At 43.9% G+C, this 23,681-nt stretch overlaps 1 protein-coding gene across 1 annotated transcript in view; it reads right to left on the minus strand.

Moving 5' to 3' along the window:
• Window positions 1–23,681, minus strand: part of eefsec (eukaryotic elongation factor, selenocysteine-tRNA-specific) — a 406,572-nt gene that overhangs the window by 124,972 nt on the left and 257,919 nt on the right. The window contains exon 6 of the mRNA XM_048548098.2: window positions 4,502–4,658. Within this exon, the coding sequence (XP_048404055.1) occupies window positions 4,502–4,658 (157 nt within the window). The remainder of the gene's footprint in view (window positions 1–4,501; window positions 4,659–23,681) is intronic.

The following is a 23,681-nucleotide window of genomic DNA, read 5'->3' on the forward strand; positions in this document are numbered from 1 at the left end:
CAGGGCTGGGTGTGGGGGTTAGGGGGAGCTGCAGATAAAGAGGGGGGGGAAGGGGTGGCGGCAGAATGGTGGTGATAGGTGGACAGTGGTATTAGGTACGACCTGGTTGGTTGATGGGAGGGATATTTACCTCATAGGTACAAGTTGTACCTACTTCCAGAGTTCACCTATCACCACTATTCCACTGCCACCCTTCCCCCCCCCCATCTCTCTATCTGCAGCTCCCCCAAACCCCCACATCCAGTCCTGAAGAAGGGTAATACCTGAAATGTTGACTGCTCCTTTCCTCCAGATGCTGTCTGGCCTGCTGTGTTCTTCCAGCCTCCTGTTCATCTACCTTGGATTCCAGCATCTGCAGTTTTTTTTGTCTCTACACTTTTTTGTAGCCTCCTTAAATCCTCTTTACAGCCACTGTTCTTTCTAAGCTGCATACCTGCTTGGAGGTCCAGTGCTGGCTGACAGGTGGGCTAACACATTCATTCCCGGTTCTAGAAGCCACAGCCATGTATGAACTTCAGTGCCGCAGGAAACAAAATAAGGGGGAACACAGTTCACAACTTACTTTTCTAACGATCTTGTGTCATCAGCAACTTAACAAACATTCCATCACATCATCCAAGTCATTCATATAAATTGTTAACAGTTGAGGTCCCTGCAATGATCTCCGTGGCACACCACTTCTTACATTGTGGAAACGTAAAAAAGGCCCTTTTCTGTCTACTCTGTTTCCTGTTAGCCAGCCTGTTTCTATCTGTGCCAAGATGTTACCCTATGCCATGAGCTTCTATTTTCCACAATAACCTCTGATGTGGCATTTTATCAGATGATTAAAGAAAATGATGAGGTGGTTGGCGAGTAAATATTTTATCTGATGGTGGTGGGATGCTAGTCCAGATAAATGGGTAGTGCCTTAAAGTCAATAAATTGAAGTTAGGCTGTTCAGAGGGGACACAGGGCAGAACTTCACACAAAGAATAGTAGAAATATCTGAAACTCTCATTTCCCAAAAACAAAACAGTTAAAGCTGGCGGGTAAGGGAGAATCAGCATATGAAACTGAGAGGGACAGATTTTGTACAAGGTTCTTTCATGTATGTAGAGGCCATTTGGCCCAATAGTCCATGCTGTTGTTTCCGCTCCACATTATTCTCCACCCATTCCATCCTATCAGCAGATTCTTCAATTTCTGTCCCAGTACAAGGCTGATCTAGTTTCCCTTCACGTACATCTGTATAATGTTCTGGCATTTGGACTAATTAATTCATCAACTTGCCAAAAGCTTTACAAGACTCCCTGGTCCCTTTTACTTGTAAAAACAAACTCATTTGAATTAATTTTGAACGCTAGATTAGATATTAGCAAGCTTTACACATAGGGGAATGCAATTACTGAACAGAAGTCTATATCAGCAGAAGGAATCTCACTGAAAAACAAATATTTATAATGTTGAGGATGCAATGATAAAGTTAACACAAGCTCAGCCAAGCTAGAATATTTTTAAAATAACAGCTATTTGTTGCCCGATGGCCCATGTGTAAAAGAACTGCTGGCTTCAATATGAAGCCTAGTAACTTTCTGAATCTCAGGTCTAATACTTAGGCTATTGTACATTAGCTGCTCCCAGTCGGGAGGCAGCTGCAGTTGTCTTAGCACCATAATTAATTTATTTAGAAATTAAAGTTGTGACCTTGAGGGCTGGCTGACCTAATCTTGAACCAAGCAGTGCCTTAGAGGGAAGACAGGTTGGGCCACAGGAGATTTCAGAGAGGGACAAGTCATGCTGTAAAGGACTTAAGAGAGGGACTGATTCTTGTGTACAATATTTAAGAGAATGACAAATCTGACGTGCATTGAGAAGGAGAGGATTTCGGAGGGTTGGTCAAAGTCATGGTCAAAAAGCCAGATTTTAAGGAGGCCTCTGATATAGTTAAGGGGAATAGAAAGAAGTAGTTGAAGGAAAACATTTTGGGATGTGGGAAACACAAAGTTCATGGTGGGCTGTGACTTACTACAAAGAGTCCTCCAATTCTCTGTGGGTTTGTTTCGGGCTAAGTTGGCTAGCCAGACAGGGAATGGTCAATGGCTCCTAACAGTTACCCACCAGTCTCCCACAGCTGTTTTACAGTCAGGCATCCTCAACGTACTGGCAACATGATGTTCACCAATGTAACCTTCCTGTGGCCATTGCACACTGCAGTATATCACAGATGTCGAAAACAACATGTTTCCTTTGTTTCACATGCCGTTTTGTATTATTTCTACATTCTATTTTGTTTTTTACATCACAATTGGTGATTTCCAGTTTGGGTCCAGTTTGAGATGAACGGTAAAGCTTATTGTGTGCCCCTACTGCTCACTGTGTTGCGCACATTATAATCCATTTCCAGGATGGTGGGTCTTTAACCCAGATATGCTAGTCCAGAGGTAGGGAATCTATCATTTCCCAACAAGATCCATTGAATAAATTTCCAGTCCCTTGCAAAGAATCAAACCAAGTCTGCAGTATTGCAAACACCAAATCCTAACCACCAAGAATGCTTAGAAAGGCAAACAGCGCTTACATTCATCTCTGGGTAGACACAGAGCACAAACCTTTTGGTTAACATTGTGTTGGAAACAGTAGCCAGAGATTAATTTTAGCATTAGTTAAATTAATTAATCAAAATTAAGAACTGTATGCAGGCTCTCAACACTGAAGCAATATCTCAATAGCAGACATGGCATTTGAGGCAGATGTCTGCACAGGTAGACTGAGATGGAGCGCAGGCAGAGAAAGAGTGAGAGAGAGATGCAGCGACAGACAGAAGGCTGGTTCAATTTAAAAATTAGTGTCTCCCGTTCAAGATGTAAACAAGCAGGAATTTCTTCTCTCAGAAGCTCATCAGTCTTCAGAATTCTCTCCTCCAGAGAGCAGTGGAGACTGTATCTTTAAATACACTCAAGGCTGGTTAAAACAGAGGGTTGGTTAACAAAGAAGGCACAGGTTATGGGGACAGGCAAGAAAGTGGTGCTAAAGCCACAATTAGATAGCCATGATCTTATAGAATGGAGGAATATTCATGAGGGGTCATACTGGGCTATTTCTTTCCCAATTCCTTGATTCTTCACCAGTTGTAAGTAGATACTTAAGTGTGTGCTAATTGACAGACTAACAACTGACTAGTTATAACTCAGGTATTTGTCATTTTTGAAAACACACAGCAAACATAATCTACTGAAAGAGATTCTATGAACGACAGCAAATAGAACTCATGACTGGAACCACAGCACAGTCTCCTGATAGAAACTGGATTAGTTTTCCAGTAAAATGCAGTCAGTGGAGGATGTTACATAATCTAAATTATGTGCATAAAATCAATCCCTGGGGTTTGGGAAGTATAGATAAGGAGAAAGGACTCGTGAAGTGATTAAGAATAAAAGGGCACAGATTTTAAATAACTGGTAAAAGAAAAAGTGACACGGGAGGGAACTCACATGGCAATTCGTTAAGGTCTGCATTACACTGCCTGAGATGTGGTGGAGGCAGGTTCAATTGAAACATTTCAAAGGAAATTGCACTGTTACCTGAAAAAAAAGATTGTGCATGGTCCCAGGGAGAAGGCAGGAAAATGGCAGTGACTGAATTGCTTATTCAGAGAGTCAGGATAGATAAGATGGGCCGAAAGATCGCATTGTGCACTAGCAAATTGACAAACTGTTCAGACCCACAGAAACCATCTGTAAGTCACTCATTCAAAATTCAAATATTTACACTCACATATCGCACACCCTACATCACAGAAGTCAGGATTGAGCTTGCCAGATTGGCACTTTGTGCTCGGTGGCGATCAAGCCTTGCTTAACATGGCTGTAGCCTGCTGGATACAGTTTCTGCAAGCAACAGATGATGCCAGCCATCCCACATACACCGCACGAGGCAGAAAACTTTTTTTAAAAAAGATATTCCTGGAAAGATAATATAAATATACGACAGCTAATGGTTCTGAAGCAATGGTGCACACATGTATGAATTGTGAGAGATTCTGTCACGCTTTTTTGTGTTCCATTTACATGACCTCCACACAAGCCTATTTTAAAGGTGCAATATGTGAGTAAGTAAGCTACACCAGTGAGTTAATGATCTTGGCTTTGTGAGCACTGACAAGTGAAAGGTATTGACAGAACATGGGAGACAATAAAAAGAAAACCGTCACAGGTTAGGATGCTTTAGGCTTATCGCTTGGGCATCTTTCTTCTAGAGGCGAGATCATGTAGAAAAGATGTTGCTGCTGTCACATAAACCAGGGTTCATGCATATCATTAGGTACACAATAAATAGTATTATATTGTCATTTATTCTAAATTAAGTGCAGTACAGCTATGAGAAATAAACAGGGAAAATAAATTTAATTGGGCTGCCCTTTCAAGGAGCCAACAGAGAAACAAGGGGCTGAATGGCTTCCTTCTGTGATATATCAGTCTATGAAATGTCCAAACAAACCCTTAGTAAGGTAGGCACCTACCTGGGATTCTGATTTTAAATTTCCCACTCTGTCCAAAGCCTCCTTCAATCACTCCAGCTTCTCCTGTGGACAATTTAACCTTCATCCCAACAAACAGCTGCATATTCGTTTCCTTCTTGAAGAGGGAGCGGCCGATGACGTTATAATCATCTGAAACCTGAAGGGGGAAAAGCAAACAGCCTCAGCAGACAGTTAACCTAATCGGGTGAAATGCGGTTGCTTTGTTGAGCTGGTGGTTAGGGGACATGGTCTCACAAGCTCTCTTCATCTGTTCTTCCTGTGCTTAATTGACATACACTTGCCTCAGGCTAACATGGCCATAAAAAAGCAAAGCAAGCACGCCACACTATTTCTACAGGGGCAGAATTTAAAAGGACAGAACCTATTGTTAATTCCAATCACACAGTTAATGTGAAGGGTAACCAGTTGACGGGTGTTAATCAATTAATCCCTCTGCCACCTCAAGATTTGGGTGTAGGAACTGCAGCTCAGTTGGCTAAAACACCTGTCCAGTAACAGGACAGACTGAGATTGAGCCACTGCAGTGCCCTGATCCTTACTTCACAGGGGAGGGTTCAAACCTCTCCTGCAACATTGGGAAACTGGGCCGCTGTTATGGCGATGGATTAGAAATCCATTAGGGTCTCCTGGTGCACCTGCAAATCTTGTCAAGTCTGCTCACCATTTCGGAGTTCACTCAAATACCTGGTGAAATAATTATGTCCTTCATAGGGGCTGTCACCCAATTAACTAAGCTGTAGCCAGGAGTTTCAAAACGGTATGGAAAGAGGGCAGGCGGGGCACTGTACTAGGTCCGTAAGACTGCATGCAGGAAAGTAAAATTATAGTTGAGGAAACGCTCCATGCTTTGGTTGCTAATTCAACTGCTCGCTAAGATCCATTTAGCAGTAATCCCAAACTTGGTTAGATCATTAGAGTCATAGAGTCTTACAGCATAAAGACAGGCCCTTCAGCCCAAACTGGTCCATGCTGACCAATAGAATCCCTACAGCATGGAAGCTGGCCATTTGGCCCAGAGTCCACATTGACCTTTCAAACAGCACCCCATGCAGACCTACCCCCCCCCACTACCCTGCACTTCCCTATGGCTTATCCAACTAGCCTGCATATCCCTGGACTATATGGGTAAGTTAGCATGGCCAATCCAACTTCACACCTTTGGGTTGTGGGAGAAATCCTGAGCACCCAGGCGAAACCCACACAGACATAGGGAGAACATGCAAACTCCACACAGATAGTCACCTGAGGCTGGAATTGAACCAAGGCACTGTGAGGGAGCAGTGCTAACCACTGAACCACCATGCTGCCACAAGAAGTCTAAGGAAGTGTCATTCAACTCAAAATGTTAATTCTGATTTCTCTCCACAAATGCTGCCAGGCCTGCTGAGCTTTTCCAGTAATTTGTGTTTTTGGTGTTCGTTAGATAACTCCTGGGCGATTGTGTACAATTCTGGTTGCCAAATTACAAAAAGTGATCACAAGGTACTGCGTAAGGTACAAAATGGATTTACGGAATTGATACCACAAATGTGAGGCTACATCTATCAGGAAATATCAACAGGTGAAGTTGTTTTTTTCTTGAAAAGCAAAAGCTCTAGGATGACCTAAGAAAGGTGTTTAAAATTATGAAAGGTTTTCTTAGAGTAAACAAGTTTACTGGAAACAGCAAAATCCAAGGCCTTTAGCAGAAGGCTGCCATCAAGAAATCGAACGGAGAGATTTAAAACAAATATCTTTATCCACAAAGTGGTGTGAATATGGAACTAGTTACCACATGGGTTTCTCATGGGCAGGAATGGTTGCTGGATCTTCCAGGGTTTAGAGCATTTAAAAAGAATAGGGAGGGGGGAAAAAGAGGAGGGGGTGTAGCACTACTAATCAGAGAGGGTATCACAGCTACAGAAGCTTCCATTGTCGAGGAAGATCTGCCTACTGAGTCAGTGTGGGTGGAAATTAGGAACAGCAAGGGAGTAGTCACCTCGTTAGGGGTTTACTGCAGGCCCCCCAATAGCAGCAGGGAGATTGAAGAAAGCATAGGTCGACAGATTTTGGAAAAGTGTGCACGCAGTAGGGTTGTTGTAATGGGTGACTTTAACTTTCCTAATATTGATTGGAACCTCCTTCGAGCAGAAGATTTGAATGGAGCTGTTTTTGTAAGGTGTGTTCAGGAGGGTTTCCTAACGCAGTACGTTGACAGGCCGACGAGGGGAGAGGCCATTCTAGACTTGGTGCTCGGAAACGAGCCGGGGCAGGTATCAGATCTTGTGGTGGGAGAGCATTTTGGTGATAGTGACCATAACTGCCTCACATTCTACATAGCCATGGAGAAGGAGAGGATTAGGCAAAATGGGAGGATATTTAATTGGGGAAGAGGAAACTATGATGCGATTAGACATGAGTTAGGAAGCATGGACTGGGAGCAGTTGTTCCATGGTAAGGGAACTATAGACATGTGGAGACTGTTTAAGGAACAGTTGTTGGGAGTGATGAGTAAATATGTCCCTCTGAGACTGGCAAGTAGGGGTAAGATTAAGGAACCTTGGATGACGAGAGCGGTGGAGCTTCTAGTGAAAAGGAAGAAGGTAGCTTACATAAGGTGGAGGAAGCTAGGGTCAAGTTCAGCTAGAGAGGATTACATGCAGGCAAGGAAGGAGCTCAAAAATGGTCTGAGGAGAGCCAGGAGGAGGCACGAGAAAGGCTTGGCAGAAGGAATCCGGGAAAACACAAAGGCATTTTACACTTACGTGAGGAATAAGAGAATGATCAAAGAAAGAGTAGGGCTGATCAGGGATAGCATAGGGAACTTGTGTGTGGAGCCTGAGGAGGTAGGGGAAGCCCTAAATGAGTTTTTTGCTTCTGTCTTTACGAAAGAAACGAACTTTGTAGTGAATGAAACCTTTGAAGAGCAGGTGTGCATGCTGGAATGGATAGAGATAGACGAAGCTGATGTGCTGAAAATTTTGTCAAACATTAAGATTGACAAGTCGCCAGGCCCGGATCAGATTTGTCCTCGGCTGCTTTGGGAAGCGAGAAATGCAATTGCTTCGCCACTTGCGAAGATCTTTGCATCCTCGCTCTCCACTGGAGTCGTACCTGAGGACTGGAGAGAGGCAAATGTAATTCCTCTCTTCAAGAAAGGAAATAGGGAAATCCCCAGCAATTATAGACCGGTAAGTCTCACGTCTGCCGTCTGCAAGGTGTTTGAAAGGATTCTGAGGGGTAAGATTTATGACCATCTGGAAGAGCATGGCTTGATCAAATACAGTCAACACGGCTTTGTGAGGGGTAGGTCATGCCTTACAAACCTTATCGAGTTTTTTGAGGATGTGACTAGAAAAGTTGATGAGGGTCGAGCTGTGGATGTGGTGTATATGGACTTCAGTAAGGCATTTGATAAGGTTCCCCATGGTAGGCTCATTCAGAAGGTCAGGAGGAATGGGATACAGGGGAACTTAGCTGCTTGGATACAGAATTGGCTGGCCAACAGAAGGCAGCGAGTGGTAGTAGAAGGAAAATATTCTGCCTGGAAGTCAGTGGTGAGTGGAGTTCCACAGGGCTCTGTCCTTGGGCCTCTACTGTTTGTAATTTTTATTAATGACTTGGACGAGGGAATTGAAGGATGGGTCAGCAAGTTTGCAGACGACACAAAGGTCGGAGGTGTCGTTGACAGTGTAGAGGGCTGTTGTAGGCTGCAGCGGGACATTGACAGGATGCAGAGATGGGCTGAGAGGTGGCAGATGGAATTCAACCTGGATAAATGCGAGGTGATGCATTTTGGAAGGTCGAATTTGGAAGCTGAGTACAGGATTAAGGATAGGATTCTTGGCAGCGTGGAGGAACAGAGGGATCTTGGTGTGCAGATACATAGATCCCTTAAAATGGCCACCCAAGTGGACAGGGTTGTTAAGAAAGCATATGGTGTTTTGGCTTTCATTAACAGGGGGATTGAGTTTAAGAGTCGTGAGATCTTGTTGCAGCTCTATAAAACTTTGGTTAGACCGCACTTGGAATACTGCGTCCAGTTCTGGGCGCCCTATTATAGGAAAGATGTGGATGCTTTGGAGAGGGTTCAGAGGAGGTTTACCAGGATGCTGCCTGGACTGGAGGGCTTATCTTATGAAGAGAGGTTGACTGAGCTCGGTCTCTTTTCATTGGAGAAAAGGAGGAGGAGAGGGGACCTAATTGAGGAATACAAGATAATGAGAGGCATAGATAGAGTTGATAGCCAGAGACTATTTCCCAGGGCAGAAATGGCTAGCACGAGGGGTCATAGTTTTAAGCTGGTTGGTGGAAAGTATAGAGGGGATGTCAGAGGCAGGTTCTTTACGCAGAGAGTTGTGAGAGCATGGAATGCGTTGCCAGCAGCAGTTGTGGAAGCAAGGTCATTGGGGTCATTTAAGAGACTGCTGGACATGTATATGTCACAGAAATTTGAGGGTGCATATATGAGGATCAATGGTCGGCACAACATTGTGGGCTGAAGGGCCTGTTCTGTGCTGTACTGTTCTATGTTCTATGTTCTATAAATTGTTCAATCATACGGAAGGCTGGATAGACTCATGATGGGGGAAGCTATAGAGGATTGTGACAAGAGAGCGAGAAGATGAAGAAAGCTCAAATGGCCTGTTTATATGCTGTATATTCTATGTAATTCTATGAACAAATTGTACAAGATTCTTGATAGTAAAGAAATGCTGCAACACTATCGTCATGCTGTTCTCAAAGGCATATCTAACCGTAACCCCACCTCAAGTTCACCTGGGCCATCTCCAACACATCCCTCACCTTCCTGGACCTCTCAGTCTCCATCTCAGGTAACCAGCTAGAAACTGATGTCCATTTCAAGCCCACCGGCTCCCACAGCTACATAGAATACACCTCCTCCCACCCACCCTCCTGCAAAAATTCCATCCCCTATTCCCAATTCCTTTGCCTCCGCCGCATCTGCTCCCAGGATGAGGCATTCCACTCCCGCAAATCCCAGATGTCTAAGTTCTTCAAGGACCGCAACATCCCCCCCGCAGTGGTCGAGAACGCCCTTGACCGTGTCTCCCGCATTTCCCGCAACACATCCCTCACACCCCGCCCCCGCCACAACTGCCCAAAGAGGATCCCCCTCGTTCTCACACACCACCCCACCAACCTCCGGATACAACGCATCATCCTCCGACACGTCCGCCATCTACATTCCGACCCCACCACCTAAGACATTTTTCCATCCCCACCCTTGTCTGCTTTCCAGAGAGACCACTCTCTCCGTGACCTCCTTGTCCGCTCCACACTGCCCTCCAACCCCACCACACCCGGCACCTTCCCCTGCAACCGCAGGAAATGCTACACTTGCCCACCTCCCTCACCCCGATCCCAGGCCCCAAGATGACTTTCCACATTAAGCAGATGTTCACCTGCACATCTGCCAATGTGGTATATTGTATCCATTGCACCCGGTGTGGCTTCCTCTACATTGGGGAAACCAAGCGGAGGCTTGGGGACCGCTTTGCAGAACACCTCCGCTCGGTTCGCAATAAACAACTGCACCTCCCAGTCGCAAACCATTTCCATTCCCCCTCCCATTCTCTAGATGACATGTCCATCATGGGCCTCCTGCAGTGCCACAATGATGGCACCCAAAGGTTGCAGGAACAGCAACTCATATTCCGCTTGGGATCCCTGCAGCCTAATGGTATCAATGTAGACTTCACCAGTTTCAAAATCTACGCTTCCCCCACCGCATCCCAAAACCAGCCCAGTTCGTCCCCTCCCCCCACTGCACCACACAACCAGCCCAGCTCTTCCCCCCCACCCACTGCATCCCAAAACCAGTCCAACCTGTCTCTGCCTCCCTAACCGGTTCTTCCTCTCACCCATCCCTTCCTCCCACCCCAAGCCGCACCCCCATCAACCTACTAACCTCATCCCACCTCCTTGACCTGTCCGTCTTCCCTGTACTGACCTATCCCCTCCCTACCTCCCCACCTATACTCTCCTCTCCACCTATCTTCTTTTCTCTCCATCTTCAGTCCGCCTCCCCCTCTCTCCCTATTTATTCCAGTTCCCTCTCCCCATCCCCCTTTTCTGATGAAGGGTCTAGGCCTGAAACGTCAGCTTTTGTGCTCCTGAGATGCTGCTTGGCCTGCTGTGTTCATCCAGCGTCACACTTTGTTACCTCCACATATATTTCAGCAGGAAAAACTGGACTGGGTCTACGATTAGGATGAGGAAATCAGTTTCATCTTTTCAGTTGTAAACTGATGTTTTCCCAGACACCACCAGTCCTGAGGAAAGGTCACCGGACCTGAAATATTAACTCTGTTTTTTCCTTCACAGGTGCTGCCAGACCTGCTGAGCTTCTCCAGCAATTTTGTTTCTGTTCCTGATCTTTTCCCATTTCTTACAGGTTTTACACACCATACGGTCAGAGGCCTAAGCAACATGTAACTTCCTCGCTGCTACATAGCTGGAGTACAGCCAGTTGCACACAGGTCTGGTTCTGTACCTAGAAGCTTCCTGGTATTTTATAACTCATGAAAGGCACTGAATAATACACTGAGACATTAGACAAAGGAGGTACTGGAATTTTACCTTCCTCTGGAATTAAAAGTCTAATGGTAACCATGAAACCATTGTCTACTGTGGTTAAAACTAATCTCTTCACTGATATCCTTTAGGGAGGGAAATCTGCTGTCCTTAACTAGTCTGGCCTACATGTGACTGTGGACTCACAGCAACGGGTTGGCTCTTACCTACCTCTTCCCTGATCTAGCAAGTCACTTGGTTGGATCAATCGATTGAAAGTCTCAAAGAAGAAATGAAACCAGATGCCCATCTGGCAAAGAATGAGACATCCAGAAATGATAATACCAAACACAGTCCGGTTGACCCTACAAAGTCCTCTGTTATAACATGGAGGGGAACCGCCCTTCATCAATAACTAAAATCGAAACACCAAGAGAAGCTTGCCTCACCTCATAATCTGTTAAAAGAAGTTTGAAAAGTAGCAATTTATTTATCTAACTCTAACAGAGAACAAATTAACAGAACTACTGGAAAACTGAACAATTTTCCCCCAACAACTAGCTATTCCCAAATAAAATAAAATTTTAATAGTATGCTGTTCCAACTGATATAAGTCCCACTTATATAAATCAAATTAATTTTAAAAATTAAAACTTAATCTCTCAAAATTACAGCCAGGATACATCTTCTGGAATGCTCCATGCCCTCTCCACTGATCCTCAGACCAGAACACTTTCTTGGTTGAATTCTTTCATTAGGAATATTAGTTGAGAATCCTGTTCTACCTTTATTTAGGTGATCGGTAGTCTGAATTATGTGACAGTCAGTGATTTTCTCTTTTGAGTTGATGGGTTGTTTAATAGATGGCAGTTGCTCTCACACTGATTTTCAAATGCCCTCTTCCTTTATACCCTTGATGATCTATTAATTTCTTATAACAAGATTGGTCCTAGATCGTTTTAACAATCAAATTTAAATTTAATTTGTTCTTTTTAAGTTTATAATTGCCTGGTTTAAATTAATTGGCTGATTTTCAAACTGGTTGCCTTAGTAACAAACCAACTACTGTCTGGGTTGCTAATCATGCAACCATTTTATACAATGTTTCAATATGAGGAGCTCTCTGTGAACCTGCATAATTTTTTAAAATCTCCAAACCTCGAAAAAACACCACATTTTAAAGGGACCATACATCTGCGCATCATTTTATAAACATCCTGCCTTCCAATCCACAATTACTCTACTCCAACTTCTTAACACCCCCTTACAAACATTTAGGACCTAGGGCTAAAAATGGGAGAACGATCTTATGGACTAGTCAAGCAATAACCTATCAGGGCAGCACGGTGGCTCAGTGGTTAGCACTGTAGCCTCACAGTGCCAGAGACCCGGGTTTGATTCCACCCTCGGGCGACTGACTATGTGGAGTTTGTACATTCTCCCCAAGTCTGCGTGGGTTTCCTCCATGTGCTCTGGTTTCCTCCCACAGTCCAAAGATGTGCAGGTTAGGATGAATTGGTCATGCTAAATTGCCCATAGTGTTCAGGGGTATGTGGGATGGTCCAAGGGTCAGTGTGGACTTGTTGGGCTGAAGGGCCTGTTTCCACACTGTAGGGATTCTGTGATCCAATGATTTGGTCATGCTCATGGAAACATTCTTATAAGCAGTGTTCCAAACACCATCAGTTCCATCAGAGACAGTAAGAACTGCCAATGCTGGAGTCAGAGATAACACAGTATGGAGGAACACAGCAGGCCGGGCAGCATCAGAGGAGCAAGAAAGTTGACATTTCGGGTTGAGACCCTTCTTCAGAAATGGGTCCCAACCAGAAACGTCAACTGTCCTGCTCCTCCGGTGCAGCCTGGCCAGCTGTGTTCCATCAGCTCCATGCCATCATTTCCATTCCTAAGTATGTCCTGTTTTATAAGAATTAGGTGTAGGCCATTCCGCCCTTCAAACAGGCTCTACCATTTAATATAATCATGGCTGATCCGACTTTGGCTTCAACTCCACTTTCCTGCCCACTCTCCACAATCTGTCACCCTATTACTAATTAAAAATCTATCTCCTTCTTAAATTTATTCAATGCCTTAGAATCCACTGCACTCAGGGGGAGTGAATTCCACAGATTCATAACATTTTAAAAGAAGGAATTCCTCCTCAGCTCTGTTTTAAATCTGCTATCCCTTATGCTAAAACTATGACCTCTTGTTCTAGACTGCCCCACACTGGGAAACATCCTGTTTTTGTCTAATTTGCCCATCCATTTTGGCATCTTACAGACCTCAATTTGACCTCCTTGCAGTCTTCTGAGCTTTAGCGTGTATAGGCAGAAATAGGCATCAATCTCTCCTCACAAGACAAGTATTTCATCTCTGGAATTAATCTATTAAACCTCCTCTTGAACTGCCTCCAATGCAATTAACATCCTTCCTCAAGTGAGCCAAAATTGTACACTGTACTCCAGATGCAATTTCACCAATGCCTGTACTGTTGCAACAAGACTTCCCCACTTTGATACTCTATTCCTTTAGCAATAAATGCTGAAATTTCATTCACCCTCATTGTTGTTAGTTGTACCTGTATACCAGCTTTCTGAGAGTCATACGGAAGGACATCCAGATCCCTCCGCACTGAATCACACTGAAGTTTCTCTCCATTTAGATAATAAATTACCTTTTTATTCCTGCAACTAAAATGGATATGCTCACAAATATCCATGTTAAATTCCATCTGCCACATTTTGGCCCATTCACCAAGAAATTTCTTATCTTTTCATTTCAACTTACTTTCACCCATTTTGGTGTCATCTACAAATCTGTCAACAACACAATCTTTCCCGGCATCCAGGTCATTAGTATAGATCGTAGGTAGTTGGGGTTCAAAGACTGAGCCATATGGCAGCCAACTAGTTAGAATTTGCCAACCAGAAAAAGATCCATTTATCTCACTCTCTACTTACTGTTGGTTTGTCGATCATCTATCTAAGCTAAAGTATTACCCCTGACCCATGGGACCTTATCTTGTATACTGACCTTACCTTATGTATTAACCAGCACCTTAGTAAATGTCTCCTGGAAATCCAGATATACTCCATCTACAGGATCCCTTTTTATCCATTTTGCTCATTACATCTTTGAGGATTTTAGCAGATTACTCAAAAAAGATTTATCCTTGATAAAAACATGCTAACTCTAATGGATTGCATTTTGACTTCCCACTACTGTGCCACTAACAGGTACCTTTAAGTGTATCTGTCGCACAGTCTTTGTAGAGCCGAAGTCTTGCCATCACATAGAGGGTAACTTACATTGCGCAGTCTGGCGCTATCACTGTGTTAAATGGTACAGACTTCAAACAGTCCGGCAACTCCAAACTGAGCATTCATGAGGCACTATGGGCCATCAGCAGCGGCAGAATCATACTCCAACACAATCTGAAACCTCATGGCCCAGCACATCCCCAGTATACCATGATCATCATGATGCATCAAGGGCATGTCAGAAGCAGCACCAGGCATACTTAAAAATGAGGTATCAACCTGGTGAAACCACCAAACAGGACTATTTTCATGACAAACAGCACAGAGAGCAAGTAATAGACAGATCTAAGCAATTTCACAAACAACAGATAAGCACTGCAGTTCTGCTACATCCAGCTGTGAATGGGGTGGAGAATTAAACAACTCACTGGAGGAGGAGGGTCCACAAATATCCCCATCCTCAATGATGAGGGAGCCCAGGACATTAATGCAAAAGATAAGGCTGAAGCATTTGCAATAACCTTCAGTCACTAGTGTCAAATGGATGATGCATCTCAGCATCCTTCAGAAGTCCCCAGCATTACAGATACCTGTCTGCAGCCAATTCAATTCACTCCACCTGGCAACAAGTAACCATTGGAGACACTGGATACTGAAAAAGCTGTAGACCCTGACAATATTCCAACAATAGTACTGAAAATGTGTGCTCCAGAACAGGTTTCAGCCCAAGCCAAGCTGTTCCATGCAGCTACAACACTGCGGAAAACTCTCTGCTGGCAAAATTATACCTAGCACAAAGCAAGATGGTTGTGGTTGTTGGAGGTGAGTCACCTCAGGTCCAGAAAATCGCTGTAGGAGTTTCTCCAGGTAGTGCCTTAGACCCGGCCATCTTCAGCTGCTTCAACAATGACCTTCCGTTCACCAAAAAGTCAGAGCGTGCATAGTCATTGATGACTGCACAATGTTCAGCACCACCGCAACTTCTCAGGTATTGAAGCAGTCCTTTTTCAAATGCAGCTGGATCTGCATAATATCCAGGTTTGGTCTGACAAGTGGCGAGAAATGCTCAGGTCATAGTAATGCCAGGCAACGGCCATCTCCAACTACAAACAGTCCAAACATTGCCCCTTGATATTCAATGGCATTCACAGAACCTCCTCTTGAACTGCCTCCAATGCAATTAACATCCTTCCTCAAGTGAGCCAAAATTGTCCACTGTACTCCAGATGCAATTTCACCAATGCCTGTACTGTTGCAACAAGACTTCCCCACTTTGATACTCTATTCCTTTAGCAATAAATGCTGAAATTTCATTCACCCTCATTGTTGTTAGTTGTACCTGTATACCAGCTTTCTGAGAGTCATACGGAAGGACATCCAGATCCCTCCGCACTGAATCTTCCACAGAAGCCTTTAACATCCCTGACTGAACATTGGACTAGAATGAGACTTTTAACATTCAAGAGCATTCAACCAGGCAAAAGGTCCCAGAAGTTTACATTTCATGTGAAATGAAAGCAGTGAGGTCTGGCAGTGCATATCCTGGTGGATATCACCATCCATAGATTGAACATAACTAGCCATATAAATACAGTGGCTACAAGAACAGGTCAGAGGTTAAGAATCCCACACTAACTCACTTTCTGACCAGAAAAGTGTGTTCACCATCTACAAGGCACAAATCAATTGTGTAAGGGACGAGTACAGATCCTATAACAGTCAAGAAGCTTAACACCATCCGGGACAAAGCAGCCCGCTTTATTGACACCACATCCATAAACAGCCACTCCCTCCACCAACAACGCTCAGTCTCAGCAGTGCATATTAACACAAGATACAGAGCAGAAATTCACCAATGTAGACATCACCTTCCAAACAAATGACTACGGCCATCTAGATGGACAAGAGCAGGAGAAACACAGGAACACCACCATCTGTGAATTCCCCTCCAAGCCTATCCTGGCACTGTGGAGTTGATAGCCTAGTGGTGTTATCACCCGTGTATTAATCCAGAGGCTCAGTGACATTTTAGAGACCGTGGTTCAAATCCTGTCATGGCAGACAGTGGCAAGTGAATTCAATTAAGAACCTAATGATGACTATGAAACTGTTGCCAATTGTTGGCAAAAACTCACCTTGTTCAGAGTTTTTCATGAACTTGACGGTCAGTTTGTATGGAGTTTAAAATTGACCACTGCGTAGTCATACTTTGTCCAAGCTCACAGCTGTGGAGGGGCAATGTGCTACTCATGTAACAGAGGCAAGGAAACATCAACAGACATTTCATCCACCATAAAACCATCATCATCAGCTGGGTACACAGAATGGAGTTTACTGAGTTCCCTGCTGCCTACGTACAGCTAAAGATAAGTGCCTCAGGCTGAGAGCACAAGCATTAGGGCACAGGACAGACTGCTGCAGTCTACTTGGGTGATCCAAAATTGTCAAAGATCGCTCTCTCACATAGGCCTTGAATACTTTTTCTCAGGACACGCAGTGAAGTCATCAACACGACCTGCCTTCAGTTTTCTTACATCCCAGGAGCTGTCCACACTTCCAAAGTACTTCATTAGCAGTAAAACTCTTTGGGATATCTTAGAGAAAAATGCTAACGTAATACAAGTTCTCTTCCTCTTTACCAACAGTTTGAGCCACGCATGCATTCACATCTGTGCAAAGCAGGTAATCAAAGCTGTCTGCTCAACTTGCCTCTCAAGCTTGAATGTGTGCCCAATAATCACTGAATTTCTGTCTGTGCACCTCCCTACAATGCTTTCACTATCAGGTCTCACGTAAACCATATCACAACTTCACAATGCTCATTCCCTGTTAAAATCCCAAACTGATAACATGTCAAATATCAACAGCACCTTTGCCCCTAATGACCAAAGATAAAATACACCAGCTGCACCCACATAAAGAAGTGGGTGTGTTTGAGGGTTTTACAATTTGCTTGCATGTCTTACAAGGCTGTGTTGATGCTGCATGTCTGTCAGATCACAGTTACACAGACTCAGGCTCAGAACGATGTTGAAGAAAAGCTTCTTTTGCACTTGATTATCAGACAAGGAAATGGTGGGCTCTTGTTATTTTAAACCCAAAGGCAGCATGGCTTTCTTACCTTGGTTCAGCTGAAATTCATAGCTACCAACTTCTGTCCTGGTAATCTATTCAAAGTCATCAGCCATCGCACAGTAATCCTCTCTTTTCAGTTCCAACAAATGTCTGGCTAACTGATCCCTGCACCCATTACAGGGAACAGTCACTCGAGAGTTCGCCCTCTACTAATAAACCCAAGCAGCTAATACTGCAGCAAGAAAACAGAAATAATGGGCATAGAATGAGCAATAAGTGGTAGGTGCAAAGGGCAGACCAATTTTATTAATGCCAGACAAACATCAAAACCTTCTTAATGCCAGACAGAGACAAGTTTGAAGTGGATTTTAGTACAATATAAACAAAGGATTAAATAGAGAAAAAGTTGAAGGCTCTCGCCTTTCTTGATCACACTGTCACATGACCTGTAGAGTAAAGACAGAACCCAATTCCCGATTTAATCTTCTTCCAATCCACAGAAGCTTTTCAACATCCCTGACTGAACACTGGACTAGAATGAGGCCTTTAACATTCAAGAGCATTCATCCAGGCAAAAGGTCCCAGAAGTTTACATTTCATGTGAAATGAAAGCAGCGAGGTCTGGTAGTGCATAGTGGGTTCATCTGACACAGAAAAGACAGGTTAAGATTTTGGATGAGGACTTGTTGTCAAAGCATCTTTGGTCTCCTTCTGAAATTTTAACCTGCTAAGTACTGACTGGTCTGGAGTGTACAACCAACAATTTCGAGCTGGGGGATGAAAATGTTACTTAATAAACTACTGTGGCTACTATATTGCAATAGAAACTGCGCAACCAAAGCTCTTTGCAACATCCTGTGGTCATGTACCGCACTAAAGAAATACAAATTTTTGTCCTTGGTCTCTATATTTCCTTCCTCAACCCTCCTCATTCTCTCCTTCTTCATTGTTCCATCAACTCGGTCGCTTTCTCTCTCTTTTTATTTATTCCTTTCTCTCCTTTTTAATTGGCTTCCTTCGTTTCCTGTATGCATTGAGAGTGAGATTGCTGGAATGCTGCAGTGACGTCACTTGGCATTTCACAAGCAATGGAGCACCACGCCAAAACATACCAATCCAAGAATAAAGAAGGATGATGAATAGCCTAAAATGCAAAATATTTAACATATTTTTCCAAAAATATGGAAAGCAGTACTGTAATTACATGGGTCATAGTGGAGAATAGGGGAAGAGTTAAAAAGGAAAACACAAAGAAGAGGGAAAAAAGAGAAAAAAAAACTAAAAGGAAGAGAAAGCATATGTAAGAGAATTGAAAATAAGATAGAAAAAAAACATAAAAATAGAGAGAGCAAAAACTAACTAATGAAAATTATATCTGATCTTTACAGGAAGCAGTTTCACATTCAGTTCTTCATTCTTCTAATGGGTCTCATTTAGCAATAGTTAATTGCCTCATAGACTTGTACAAGCATCACTGGAAAAGCTGAGTCAAATAGCCAGTTCATAATTAAAATTCTTTTCTTCTTTTTCAAATATTTGTTAACTCTTACCGGTTTGCCATGAGTCCAGGCTGCAGCTAACGTAGCGAATACCATTAGTCATTAGGACAAATTGGTTGCTCTGCGAATGCACTTGTTTGAATAATGAAAGACTGAAAGGTGAACAAGGAGAGGCTAGGGGTCATTTGGTAGAGTATTTAAGATTATAAGGGAGTGACAGAATTTGGATCAAGGTAAGCTTTTCTGCCACACATAATATTCAAAAATAGAATGCCAGGAGTCATAATTTTAAATTTAGGTAACTTAAACTGCGAAACTCTGACATTGTTTTCAGTAAGAAACATAGAATGTAGGAACAAGAGTAGGCTGTTCTGCCCTCTGAGCCTGCTCCAATCGTGGTGGATTATCCAACTCAATAACCTTGCACCCACTTTCTTCCCATACCTTTTGATTTCTTTAGCCCTAGGAACTATATCTAATTCCTCTTGAAAAGAAGTGATTAACATGAGGAAATGGCCTATCAGAGAGGATCATAGGAGCAGGAGTAGGCCATTCAGCCCTTCAAGCCTGTTCTAACATTCAATGAGATCGTGGCTGATCTGTATTCTGACTCCATAAATCTTTGGCCCATATTCCAAAACTCCATCTACTTCAGATTTAAAATTCGCAACTGATCTAGCATCAACTGCTGAATGTGGAACAAAACTTCAAACAACTATTATCTTTTGTGTGTAGGAGTGCTTCCTAACATCTCTCTTAAAAAGTCTGGCCCTAATTCTCAGACCAAGCCCCCTTGTTCTAGTATCCTCAACCAGAGAAAATGGTTTATCTTAATCTACCCTGTCTTTTCCTGTTAAAATCTTGACGATTTCGATCAGATCACCCTTAACCTTACACATTTTACAGGAAACAAGTATAATTTGTATAATCTCTCCTCATAACGTAACCCCTGAAGTCCAGGTGACATTCCTGTCAACCTACATCTACTCCCTCTAGGGCCAATACGTATCCTTCCTAAGGTGTGGTGCCCAGATCTGCTATCAATGTTTAAGGTGGAGTCCAATCAGAGTTTGCACAATTTAGGGACACTTTCAGCCTCCTTACACTCCAGTCCCCTAGATATAATGGCCAACCTGGCAAAATGGGGAAAATAATCCTTTGAGAGAAGAAATTCCTCCTCATCTCAGTCTTAATTTGGCACCCCTTTGTTCTGAGACTATGCCCACTGGTCCTAGACTCTCCCATGAGGGGAAATATCCTCTCACAATTTATCTGTCAAGCCCCTTAAGAGCCTTAAAATTTCAATGCGATCTCTTCTCATTCTTCTAAATGGCAATGAGTAGACTCCCAGCCTGTTTAGCCTTTATTTATAAGGCAATCCCTCTATCCCAGGAACATTCTAACGAAGATTCTCTGAACTGCCTCAATGAAATGATATCTTTCTTTAAATAAGGGAACCAAAGCTGATCACAGCACTCCAGACAATGTCTCACCAGTACCTTAAACAGTTGCAGTTAGGCTTCCTGACTCTTATACTCCAATACCCTAAAAATAAGAGCCAACATTCCATTAGCCTTCCTGATTGCCTGCTGCACCTGTTTTGTGCATAAGTCCCCCCAGGTCCCTTTGTGAGATGTTTTCTGATGTTTTTTTCCTTTTAAATAATACTCAGTTCTTTTGTCCTCCATTTCAAAACGAACAACTTCACATTTTCCCACATTATATTCCATTTGTCAAACTTTAGCTCACTGATTTTACCTCTCAACATTTCTCTGTAAACTGTTTGTATCCCTCCCACAATCTGCTTTTCCAGCTATTTTTGTGTCATCTGCAAAACAGGCTACAATACATTCAGTGATAATGGGAACTACAGATGCTGGAGAATCCAAGATAATAAAATGTGAGGCTGGATGAACACAGCAGGCCAAGCAGCATCTCAGGAACACAAAAGCTGACGTTTCGGGCCTAGACCCTTCATCAGAGAGCGGGATGGGGTGAGGGTTCTGGAATAAATAGGGAGAGAGGGGGAGGCGGACCGAAGATGGAGAGAAAAGATAAGTGGAGAGGAGAGTATAGGTGGGGAGGTAGGGAAGGGATAGGTCAGTCCAGGGAAGACAGACAGGTCAAGGAGGTGGGATGAGGTTAGTAGGTAGGGGATGGAGGTGTGGCTTGAGGTGGGAGGAAGGAATGGGTGAGAGGAAGAACAGGTTAGGGAGGCAGAGACAGGTTGGACTGGTTTTGGGATGCAGTGGGTGGAGGGGAAGAGCTGGGCTGGTTGTGTGGTGCAGTGGGGGGAGGGGACGAACTGGGCTGGTTTAGGGATGCAGTAGGGGAAGGGGAGATTTGAAGCTGGTGAAGTCCACATTGATACCATTGGGCTGCAGGGTTCCCAGGCGGAATATGAGTTGCTGTTCCTGCAACCTTCGGGTGGCATCATTGTGGCAGTGCAGGAGGCCCATGATGGACATGTCATCTAAAGAATGGGAGGGGGAGTGGAAATGGTTTGCGACTGGGAGGTGCAGTTGTTTATTGCGAACCGAGCGGAGGTGTTCTGCAAAGCGGTCCCCAAGCCTCCCCTTGGTTTCCCCAATGTAGAGGAAGCTGCACCGGGTACAGTGGATGCAGTATACCACATTGGCAGATGTGCAGGTGAGCCTCTGCTTAATGTGGAAAGTCATCTTGGGGCCTGGGATGGGGGTGAGGGAGGAGGTGTGGGGGCAAGTGTAGCACTTCCTGCGGTGGCCTTTAGTTACCTACTTTTTACCCGACTGTTTTTGAATAGAGCTTTTTTCCAATCCTCTGGTACTTCTCCAGAATCCAACAGTTTTTGGAAATTAAAACCAATGCATCCATTATTTCAGAGATAATGGGAACTGCAGATGCTGGAGATTCCAAGATAATAAAATGTGAGGCTGGATGAACACAGCAGGCCAAGCAGCATCTCAGGAGCACAAAAGCTGACGTTTCGGGCCTAGACCCTTCATCAGAGAGCATGAAGGGTCTAGGCCCGAAACGTCAGCTTTTGTGCTCCTGAGATGCTGCTTGGCCTGCTGTGTTCATCCAGCATCCATTATTTCAGCAGGTCTGCCAGCTTGCAATTTCAGTTTTTGTTTCTGATTTACAGCGTCTGCAGTTCTTTTGGTTTTTATTTAACATCCAGTATTTTGATTGCCACTTGGTTTAACATCATAGGATGCAAGCCATCAGGACACAGAGGGCTTCACTGCTTTTAGCCCATTAGATTGTCTAATACTACATCTTTAGTGATGGTGACGGTACTTAATTCCTCTTCCGTACTCTTTAAAATCAATAGAATGTCTGGAAGTATCTTCAACCATAAAGATTAATTGTGAATTTTTTAACTGAGATTGATGTTTATTAGACAAAGATATCACAAGATATGGGTATGTGGATCACAGAACATCCACGACTTCCGTTAATGGCAAAATAGCTGAAAGTCATTGAGTCATACAGCACGGAAACAGACCCTTAGGTCCAACTAGTCCATGCCAACCATAATTCCCAAACTAGAGTAGTCCCATCTGCCTGCATGTGGCCCATATCCCTCCAAACCTTTCCTATTCATGTGCCTGTTCAAATGTCTTTTAAATGCTGTAACGGTACCTGCATCAACTGCTTCGTCTGGCAGTTCATTCCACATATAAATGATCTTCTGTGTGGAAAAAGTTGCTGCTCAGGTCCCTTTTAAATCTTTATCCTTTTTCCTTAAAAATATGCCCCCTAGTGTTGAAGACACCACCCAAGGAAAAGATCTTTGCTATTCACCTTATTCATGCCCCTCATGATGTTATGAACCTCTGTAAGTTCACCCCTCAATCTCCTACACTACAGTTTCTGGCAGAAGAACACCAAACTGGTGGAGAAAAAAGGGTCTCTTTTGAGACTGGGGCTAAGGAACAGCCTTTGGTGCACACAGTTTTTAACTCTACCCTGAGGCCATCCTGTCCTCCTCCTGGAAGCATGCTTCATAAATCACTTTAACAAAGTGTGGAGCCTGGTGAACACAGCAGGCCAAGCAGCGTCCTAGGAGCAAAAAAGCTGATGTTTCGGGCCTAGACCCTTCATCTAGGCCCGAAACATCAGCTTTTTTGCTCCTGAGATGCTGCTTGGCCTGCTGTGTTCATCCAGCTCCACACTTTGTTATCTCGGATTCTCCAGCATCTGCAGTTACCATTATCTCTTCATAATTCACAGTGAGTTTCTGAAGAAAATTGGGAACATCCACCATTTCTTTAGCGTCCCTCAGTCAAAATTCTGGAATTGTCTCCCTAGTGGCACTGCAGGTGTACATTAAATGGACTGTAGTAGTTCAAGAAGGCAGCTCACCTCTGCCTCCTCAAGGGCAACCGTAGATGGGTAATAAATGCTGGTGTAGCCCGCAATGCCCACTTTCCCAGAAGAAATTTTATGGTCTTAAAAATTGGGTGGCACGGTGGCTCAGTGGTTAGCACTGCAGCCTCACAGCGCCAGGGACCCGGGTTCAATTCCCACCTCAAGCAACTGTCTGTGTGGAGTTTGCACATTCTCCCAGTGTCTGCGTGGGTTTCCTCCGGGTGCTCCGGTTTCCTCCCACAGTCCAAAGACGTGCAGGTTAGGTGGATTGGCCATGCTAAATTGCCCGCAGTGTTCAGGGGTGTGTGGGTTATGGGGGCATGGGTGTGGGTGGGATGCTTCAAAGGGCGGTGTGGACTTGTTGGGCCGAAGGCCTGTTTCCACACTGTAGGGAATCTAATCTAATCTAATCTAAATAATTCAGACTCTATTTTGGAATTAGTGGGTTTTTGT

This window comes from Stegostoma tigrinum, chromosome 11, assembly GCF_030684315.1.
Source record: "Stegostoma tigrinum isolate sSteTig4 chromosome 11, sSteTig4.hap1, whole genome shotgun sequence".
Taxonomy (NCBI): Eukaryota; Metazoa; Chordata; class Chondrichthyes; order Orectolobiformes; family Stegostomatidae; genus Stegostoma; species Stegostoma tigrinum.